Here is a 9,684-nt window from a genome sequence, read left to right on the forward strand (position 1 = left end):
AAAAAAAAGAAGAATTCAAGAGTCTTTGTGGCATAACTGTAGAAGTAAGCAACCTAGAGAATAAGTATCGGAGTGATAAATTTAGCACCTGTATGAAGATGAAGATTTTAAAAGCATAAATTATCTTATTTAAGAAGAAAGAGACACCTGAGGCCCGCTGAGATCCAACAAACCTCATGATTTCAATAACTTTTAAAAACTATGCCAGAGTTGTGAAGATCTGACTGACGGAATCTGTGATGTGTACCCAGTGGTCACTGATGGGTAGACGTGTCCTAAATAGACCTGCTAGCCTCTCGTCATTTTGCTTGTAGAGTTATGGCCTTAATGTTTACATTTTCTATAATTAAAGAAAAAAAAAAAAGACAGCAGTCCGGGTGATTTCAAAACAGTTGTCAAATTAGATCAATCCCAGGAAAGGAAAAGGGCAGAGGGATTTCCCACCGTGGAAGAGACTTGGCGTCTCTCTCCCGTCAGTCTAACCCCTGCTGACGCAGATGTCCTGGCCCTCCGTCTAGTTAGTTCTTGGCCCTCCTATTTACTTCTAATTCTTCCTTTCTCCTTTTAAATTAAACCTTTTTGCTGAGCAGAAATTTCTGCCAAAGGACTAAATCCAACTATTTCAACTACCATAAAATAGCTTATTCTTAATTCTGAGCTGTCTGAACCAATTCAGATAACCAAAGTGAGAGAAAGGCACCCGAAGGAAATAATACGTTCAAACTGGTTGTGTGCTTTATGTGCAAATACATTTTGAACAATACACAAATATATTTTAATTTTTTCCTAGGATACCGAATTAACTTGAACAAGAAATTACTTAAAATTGTTTCTTTTTAAAATATAGAAACATACCTACTTGGCCAGTTGCCACTATGTTGATAAACTTGGGGTGCTGATTAACAGTGAGGCACAGAATATCATCATTATGTTCCTGATAAAAACTCTGAGTCCCTATAAAAAAGAATTTGAGAATTAAATTTGAAAACTTTAAGGTATTTAACAACCAAATGCACTTATGCAGAGCAATAAACTGCTGTTTAACTTACTTGCTTATTCAACACATTTTTGAGCACTTCATATGTGCACCTCATCATAAGGATGGAAAAATGACTCAGACACCTTGCAAGGGACAGAGCCCTAAAAGGCATAAACTTATGCGACACGAGGCTAGAGACAGCAAGTGCCACGAGAGAGTTGAAGATCAAAATGCTATGGGAATTCACAGCAGAAAGAGTCTAATTATAGGCACATGGATTCATGGATTGACAGAGCAGATTCTGTGATTGTGAAGGCGAGTAGGGAAGGGAATTCTAGGTAAAAGAATACTTTAAGCAAAGGTACAAAGGCAGGAAAGTACTGGGTGTGCAAATAAATGGCTCATTTGGCTGAAGTATAGCGTCATGAAGAAGTGAGAAATATAGTTGAAAGGCAAACTGGAACTAGAATTAGAGAGGATTTTGAATGCCAGCCTATTAAACTTCATATTCTGCAATCTGTGGGGAAGTGCTGAAGAATTTTGATCAAAGATGTAAACCATCTAGTAATAGTGACAGTAAAATTCCTTTGTAGACTTTGACCATGCAGCAGGCAATAAACGTAGGCTTGTGCAAATAAAACAGGGGTGTAAAAGGTGGTAGGTTGGGTCCAAATTACAGAGGGCCATCAGTACGAGGTCCTCCAGAAAGCAAAACAAAACAATTCAATGATAACGCTTAACAGATCTAATGTTACTTTAACACTTCTTCTCAAAATGAAATGTGCCTCATATTTTCCAAGGCTTGAGAGTTCAGTTAAAGGGACCAACACGCAATCATACGTGCTGTTAGCTAAACTGGTAGATCGGCTAGTAGACCACGAACATAGCGATGTATCCTCAAAACTGGAGAGGCCAAATCTCAGTGCTTGGTCTCCCCTCTGCCCTTGCTCCGCACCCCATCATTAGAAAGGTGATTAAAAATAAGAAAAGTAAAGAAAATTATAAGGAGAGTCACATGCTGCGTTAACAACATTTTGGTCAATGATGGACCGCATGTAAGACGGTGGTCCCATGAGACGGTAATGAGCTGAAAAATTCCTATCACCTAGTGACATCCAAACATCATAGCACAAGGCATCACACGCGTTTGTGGCGATGCTGCTGTAAACCCACTGCGCTGCCAGTCATATAAAAGTACAGCACATACAATTATGTACAGTACAAAATACCTGCTAACAATAAAAAATGGCTATTTTACTGGTTCATGTATTTACTATACTATACATTGTATTGTTATTTTAGAGTGTACTCTTTCTACTTAAAAAAAAAAAGTCTGCTGTAAAACAGTATTCTGTGTTATACTGGCAGGTGCCCCCGTAGCTCTTGTTGATGGTGTTTCTTGATTGTATCATTTTTTTCCCCTTGTGCTTGATTTAATCTCATGTTGTTTCATAAATTGAGTGTGCTCCAAGTGTACAGTGTTTATAAAGTCTAGTGTACATTAATGTCCCAGGCTTTGCATGCATTCACTACTCACCCACAGCAACTTCCAGTCCTGCAAGCTCCATTCATGATAAGTGCCCTTTATAGGTGTCCAATTTTTTACCTTTTATACCATATTTTTACTATGTTTAGATACGTTTAGATACACAACTACTTACCACTGTGTTACAACTGCCTACAGTATTCAGTACAATCACATGCTGTACGGGTTTGTAGCCCAGGAGTGATGGGCTGTACCTGAGCCCAGTGCGTCATAGGCTGGACCACCTCTGTTTGTGTGAGTGCGCTCTGCGAGGTTCGCACGCGTCACCTCATGACGCATTTCTCAGAAGGTATCCCTGTCATTAAGCAGTGCATGACTGCATACACATAAAAGTGTACTTACACATTTATCGCTTTGTAGTTTTTTTTTTTTTAATTTTCTATTTTCTTTGAAGGGTACATGAAGTCTCACTTAAAGAGAGTTTTCTTTCTAAGTGGTATTTTTTAAACGACCCAGATAATTAAATGGAAAGTTGCCACTGACTTCTGTGTGATCTTGGTGAATCCTTTTCTTTAGGAAACCACAACAGAAAGATATTAATGATTAATACTGACTAGGGGTGGGGAGTTATCACTTATATAATCTACTCTTTACCTATTCAGCATACAGTTATCAGAAGAAAGAGCCAGAAAGTCTAGACTAGATAACCTCTATTTTTACTTCCAACTTTCAGACTTTATGAAGTTTACATTTTTTTTGAAATAAAACAGAATTCAAAATTACATACTGAATGTTGCTAGTAGGCTTATTACATCATTGGTCATCAAATGATGCTGAGAACTTTGCTTTTCAACAATCCAATCAGTTAAATAAACATCAAGAAATGTTTTCTCACCTTATTGAATCCAACAAGGTATCATCAGTGAGCCAAAGGCAAGCAGCTTTCTTAGCTAGCTTCTTTGGCTTTCTGAAGCCTCAGTAAGAACACTACCCACCTCATCCCCACCCCTCAGCAGTCGACTCACCCAACAACATGTGACTTGCAACCACTACCAGAACCAACCATCCAAACCATCCATTTTCACGTTAAAGTTATGGGGAAACAGTGAAGTTATGAATGGTTTCACAATTAAACTGCTTTTAACACAACAGTAAACCTTCACTTCTAACAGAGACCTGTGGGCACTTTGCATTATGAAAGCCTTTTCTGCTGTTATAGTCCATCAAGACTAGACATTTGGTTACTTGAAATAGTAATAGGAAGTTCTACAGTATTAAATATTTATATTCTGGGCTCATTCATTTTAATTATAGTTTTAACAAAGAATTTTAAGATGCTAAATAAAAAAAATTTAAAAAAAATTAAAATTTTTTTAAATTTTAAAAAAAAGTAGGGGATGGAGAATCCGGGTTTCCTACCTGTAGCAACATGGTGCAGAATCCCAATGGATGCAGTATGATAAATTATATCATCGCCATCGTTTAAGTAGTGGACATTATTCCTACAGTCTCTGCCTCGATAGCCAAACACAAGCTCCAGCACAAGGTCCTACAACAATGATAAAACCATTAGACAGTCCCTCTCATCTAAATGTCCACCAGTTTTTGTTGTGTACAGTACTATGTCTTCGGTCAAAATGGAGGATGAGTTCTTGATGTTTTACAAACTGCGAACACAAAATTAAGCTAGACATACTTCTCTATGTAACCTGTTTTGGACAGCTAAGACACACATTTCATACTTTTCTACATAAAGTATTAAAAATGAAAAGAGAATCACAGGTCATCTACGAATTTTTTAGTCCTTAAGACTTCACGTATTGAACACCTGGATACTTCTTGTGCTCCAGAAAAGAATATTTCAATTTGTGTTCACTGTTAGTTAAAGTGTCTGATCCACATACACTACTCAGTATAAATTACGTCCAAGTGATGTATGTTTAAGGATCTGAACAGTGCACCGATGTTGGTGCATAAAACCAAGCATGCCACCTGATAACTCATGCTCTAGTTCAGCAGATAATCCGGCTCCTGAAGGGTCCACCACTTTCACTGGCCTCGGGAGGCTGAGTGGGACAGGAAATGCAACCATCACCCTCCCATAGCCTCAAGACCTCGTTTATGACCTGATTTAGCCAAGTTGGCTTGCTACTGCTAATACTGGGGTTATAAAATGCCTGGAGAACTTCCCTTCTTAATTATTGTAGAAAGTTTCTTTGGTCGGGAGTAGAGCCTTCACTGAACCCTAAAGTGAATACACTGCATGAGGTAAAAGTCCCTGGTTTAGTTTTAAGTATTAAATTTTTAACATAAATTCAAACCACTAAATGTAAGACATTGCGAAGGTGCCTGTGCTTCTGTCAGCCATAAATCATTCCCATATATTTACATTTAGAAGTTCTCTGAGACACAGTTCAATTCAGGATGTTATTCACTGAAAACTAAAAGGATGATGAATAAAATAAAAAGCAGCAAGATATCAATCTAAAACTCAGACTTGACAGTTAAGCAATCAATTTTTACAACCAAACAAAAAAGATTATTTGCAATGTTTATTTTTATAAAAAATGATACTATTCGGGTATTTTACAAAAAGGAAACAGAATAAACTCCAGATACATTTTAAAGAACAAGTTAACACCAGACAATGGGTTTTTCTCACCTCTATAGGCCTCTTTTTCTTGCCAACGTTGTTCGTCTGGAGTTTCTCTGGCTGCGGTGGGGCTCTGCTCACAGGGGGCCTAAGACAGGGAAGTGGGGATGAGGAAAGGCAGCGATCAGAGGCACCTGTCACTGAGCCTCCCTCACCTGCCATCTAGGAAGAGATGTCTGGCACGCCGTCCAAAAGTGAACCCCACCTGTGTTGCTCACTAGACTGTGATCTCTACATCTTTATATCCTCAAAAGCATGAAGGTGGAAAGAAAATACTAGACCTCTTATTCATTTTATTTTCTTTGCTATATATTTCATAACGTAAATACTATAATAATATGAGAGCGGACTGCTTATAAAAATATACAACTGTTAGTTTTACGTACTTAAAAACTTCTTGATGGGGTGCATTATCGACAAAGCTTGGATTACTGCTTTAAAGTATTTATCACAGTAGCCGGCACACGGCAGGAACTCAATATTCTTCTTGAACTGAATTCTGAAAATATTTCTGCAAACTTTGTATACCGTTGGCAACAAAGATCATGTCAGAGTTCAAATTTGGACTCGTTACCTTCCCCTCCATGCCCTTCACCTTCTCTTCTTCCTGAAGTCCCTAGCGTGGTTGTGGCATCACCATCAATTAGTCAGGCAAGACGTTTTACAGTTACAAAGCACTGTAAACCACATGGCACTCTACCGAAGGTGATTACTACTGCCTCCGACTCCTCTTCCCATATCCTCACTATTTACGAAACATGTATCAACCTTACCTGCACAGTAGCTCTCAGGCTAGCCCTCCATTTGTTTCCACTGCGAGTTCAGGATCTACTTACAATGCCCCATTAGGTTCTCATATTGATTCATTAAATGTGGAGGCTCTTCTCCTAAGACCCTTTATTTAATTTTTAAAAAACTCCACATCATTTAGTTTTAATTCAGATAACTACTTTTCAAATGTTTAATAACCTGAACACTGAATCTAAATCAATCATCTATCAATTCCCTTCTCCAAATTTTAAGCTAATATTCAATTTGTAAAAACTAAATCAAGAAATGAGACAAATTAACTTTCTTGTGAAAAAATTCCAACATTTATGAACAAGTCCATAAAAAGCATAATATTTGTATTCTTAAAATGATTTTCAAGTAATTTATGTATAAAAAGCAAATGAAGTATTAATATCTTGAACATGTAATATAAATGTGTATTTTCATATGTAATATGAAGCAGTATGTAGAAGGATACAAGCATGATTAATTGGTGGCATAAAAATTAAATGGACTTAGAAGACAAAGAACTTCATATTACCACAAAATTTTGGTTTCAAACCTTTTTCAATACTTTTTGAATGTCTATAAAAAATAAATGTAATTGAATTTATAATATTTTACACAAAAATATTTCTGCTAGGATCATTTTAGAGAATGACAGCAGCCTTGGCTTTTTTCCAAGTCATTTTGTTGAACTTGATTCAATATTATCATCTGACAGCTTTAAGAAATAGGTAACTTTTTACCTGTACAACCCTGTGTAATAGTTAAGATATATTATTGCTTAAAATCATACAACTTGTAAAATTACTTATGTAGTATGAATCTAATAATTGAGATGTTATTCATTTCAGGAAGATTCATTTCAAAGGAGAGGAATGTGAAAAACTGAACAGAGGTGAAGAAGACCAAGTAACATAGCTCGTTAATGGGAAATATTAAAAAAAGATAAAAAATATGAAAATACAAAATTCAGCCTCATGAAGCATAGAAAAGAAAGAGGATTACCTGGAACCTCTTTTCAGCAGCAGATAAAAAAGGACATGATTACAACAGAAATTTAAAATATTAGCAAAACATTTCCTATGATAAAATATTTTTACAAGTTTAATGATGCAGATAAACTATATTGCACACATTAAAGGCCTATTGTTTTTTATCACTGCATTTAAGAAAGGGCTTAAGTCACTCTGTTAATGGCAGGGATATCAGAAGAAGGTAAAAAAGAACAATAAATGAAAACTCAACATGCTCTATGCTGTAACCATTAAAGCTTGCCATTCTTCTTTTTCTCCAGTGCTATCTGAATTACAAACAAAATATTAAAGCTTTGTTCTTAAGAAAGGGCAGTAAAATGTTAAGAACTAACTTAAAAGGCTAGTAGCACGGCAGCCGCTCTTAAGGAAACTGTCTACGGAATCTAAGCTCTCCCTGTTCTGATCCGAGTCCAGTCCCATCGAGCAGGCAGAGTGAGTCTCACTCAGGACGACGCTGGACAGGGGACTTTGCTAGCAAAAGAGGTAACTTAAAAAAAATTTTCCTTAATAACATAATGACCACAACAGAATTGGATGGGACACAGAAGTCATCTCATCCATCCTCCCACTGAAACCAGGCATCCTCTTTACGTGTCTAGGACATCTCTTTAGTAGCAGCAGTCCTCAATGTTTCTGGCACCAGGGACCGGTGCTCCTATGAAAATCTAATGCCTGATGATCTGAGGTGGATTCTGAGGCGGTGATGCTAGTGCTGGGGAGCGGCTGTGAATACAGATGAAATTTTGCTCACTCGCTCACCGCTCACCATTTACCTCCTGCTGTGCGACCTGGTCCCCAACAGGCCACAGATCGGTATTGGTCTGTGGTCCAGGGGTTGGAGACCTCTGCATAGAACCAATGACAACTGGTCATCTAAACTCTGCATAAACATTGCTGGTGACAGGTCACTTCTGCATAAAAGCTGTTCATACCCAAGACAGCAATTGTATCTCCACTTAGTTTTATTTTTTTTTAGATAAGTGATTCCTACAACTTGTGTGAAGTGGCTTCCAACCTTCCTTCATCCTGAGCTTCCTTCTAGACCACTGTAAACTATCAACGTCCCTTTAAAATGCAGAGATCAGTCCTAAATAAGCAACTTCACATCTAAGGTTAGATATGAATGTTTTATTCCTGTTAAAATAGGATTAGATTATACAGGCCTTTTTAGAAGTTACATCACACTCTAGACTCATATCTTGTACATATCGCCCCTTGCATAAGACAGATAATTCTTGCTGTCTGCCAAATGAATTAAGGAGTACCTAATACTTCAGTTTCTGCACAATCTGGTCTCAAATCTACTTTTTTCATCCTTATCTTCCAGCATTTTTCTAATGGTATCTTTTTTTTTTTTTTTTACTTCTTCTACACAAGACGAGCCTTTCCTACAATGTTCTTTTTCGTGAACTTTTGAAGACATGAAAAAGAACATTTCATGTCACTAAAAGTAGCTATAAGCAAAGAGTCCCTTCTTGCACACATGTCATTAAACACACAAATACCATCACCGCCCTATGTTAATGTTCTTAAATTAATGAATATATTAAACATGTATTAAATGAAGCTTACAGGTTTATAAACGAAAGTTTATGAAATGTAGAAGTAACAGTTTTATGAGCCTCTGAAACTTAAGAAAAAACCAAAACTATCTTGAGTATAGGAGTTTATGAGACGTCAGTTATAAAACCAATGATCATAATAAAGATGCTCATAACGACGCCCACACACTGTACCTAAAAAACGCCAGCTCTTTCGTAGAATTAGTCTTATTTCGTTTTCTGATTCTTTCTTGACAAATTTAGTTTCATGTTTTACAGGAAAAAAAATCAATACCTTAATACTATGAAGACCAAAAGAGTAAATTTTTGAGTATTTTCTTTAATAAAACTTACCTTACTACGCCCTGCCTTCAACAGGAGCAAGAATAAAAAAGGAAACATATTTGAAAACTGATGAATAAAATGTAGCAGTTCAGTGAAGAGAATAAAGGCCAGATGACAACAGAATTTTAAAGAAATACAAACATGCCTAATCTTATGTTTCATTTGTTTGAATATTTTTATTCAAAACTATTTGAAATTTGATTGACAATAAATTACTTTAAATACAGAAAATTTGCTTCACAAATATTTATAGAAAAATAACATATTAATGTCATTTAGGCAAAAAGACCCCACAAAAATATCAACCAAGTATAGTAATTATCAAATTGTCATCATAGTTTCCTTTTAAGTGGATAAAATATTTGATAAGCATTTAACTGTTTATAAAGTATTTTGTTTCATATTTGATGACAATATTTTATTTAAAATATGAAAGCAATTATTTATACAGACCATTTTCTCGCCTCATAAATATGTTCAAAGTTGGTAAAAACAAATATCTCTTCATTTTTATTTCCTTTGATTCTTTCATTTTATGAAAAAGAAGACTCCTAACTATGAATCTCATTACTGGCTTCTTCTGTCTTGACATTTTCAGACGAATTTAGTAGAGTTTAATTATAAAATAATTTGAGAATCATGTGCCAAATAATTTCAAAAATAATTTGAAAAGATTAGCTGTAAAAAAATGCAAGCTGATAGCAAAGATTAAGTTATGACAGTGTCAAACCATTCTTCGTGAGCAGTAAAATATTTCCATCTGTCAGAATTTGGGTCACTTGACAATGAGGTAGAAAATTTAAGTGTTTTACCATGAAAGACGGCCTACAGATTAAAATTAGGTCACATTTACTGACATGCCAAATTTA

General features: G+C 36.0%; 1 protein-coding gene across 1 annotated transcript in view; it reads right to left on the reverse strand.

The window, feature by feature from the left end:
- EML5 (echinoderm microtubule associated protein like 5) overlaps positions 1–9,684 on the reverse strand; it is a 129,950-nt gene that overhangs the window by 26,041 nt on the left and 94,225 nt on the right. Inside the window, exons 28-32 of the mRNA XM_023528865.1 lie at positions 8,825–8,839; positions 6,901–6,909; positions 5,128–5,206; positions 3,885–4,014; positions 856–954 (exon numbers count right to left, since the gene is read on the reverse strand). Of these exons, the coding sequence (XP_023384633.1) occupies positions 856–954; positions 3,885–4,014; positions 5,128–5,206; positions 6,901–6,909; positions 8,825–8,839 (332 nt within the window). The remainder of the gene's footprint in view (positions 1–855; positions 955–3,884; positions 4,015–5,127; positions 5,207–6,900; positions 6,910–8,824; positions 8,840–9,684) is intronic.

This window comes from Pteropus vampyrus, unplaced genomic scaffold (genome assembly GCF_000151845.1).
Source record: "Pteropus vampyrus isolate Shadow unplaced genomic scaffold, Pvam_2.0 Scaffold32, whole genome shotgun sequence".
Taxonomy (NCBI): domain Eukaryota; kingdom Metazoa; phylum Chordata; class Mammalia; order Chiroptera; family Pteropodidae; genus Pteropus; species Pteropus vampyrus.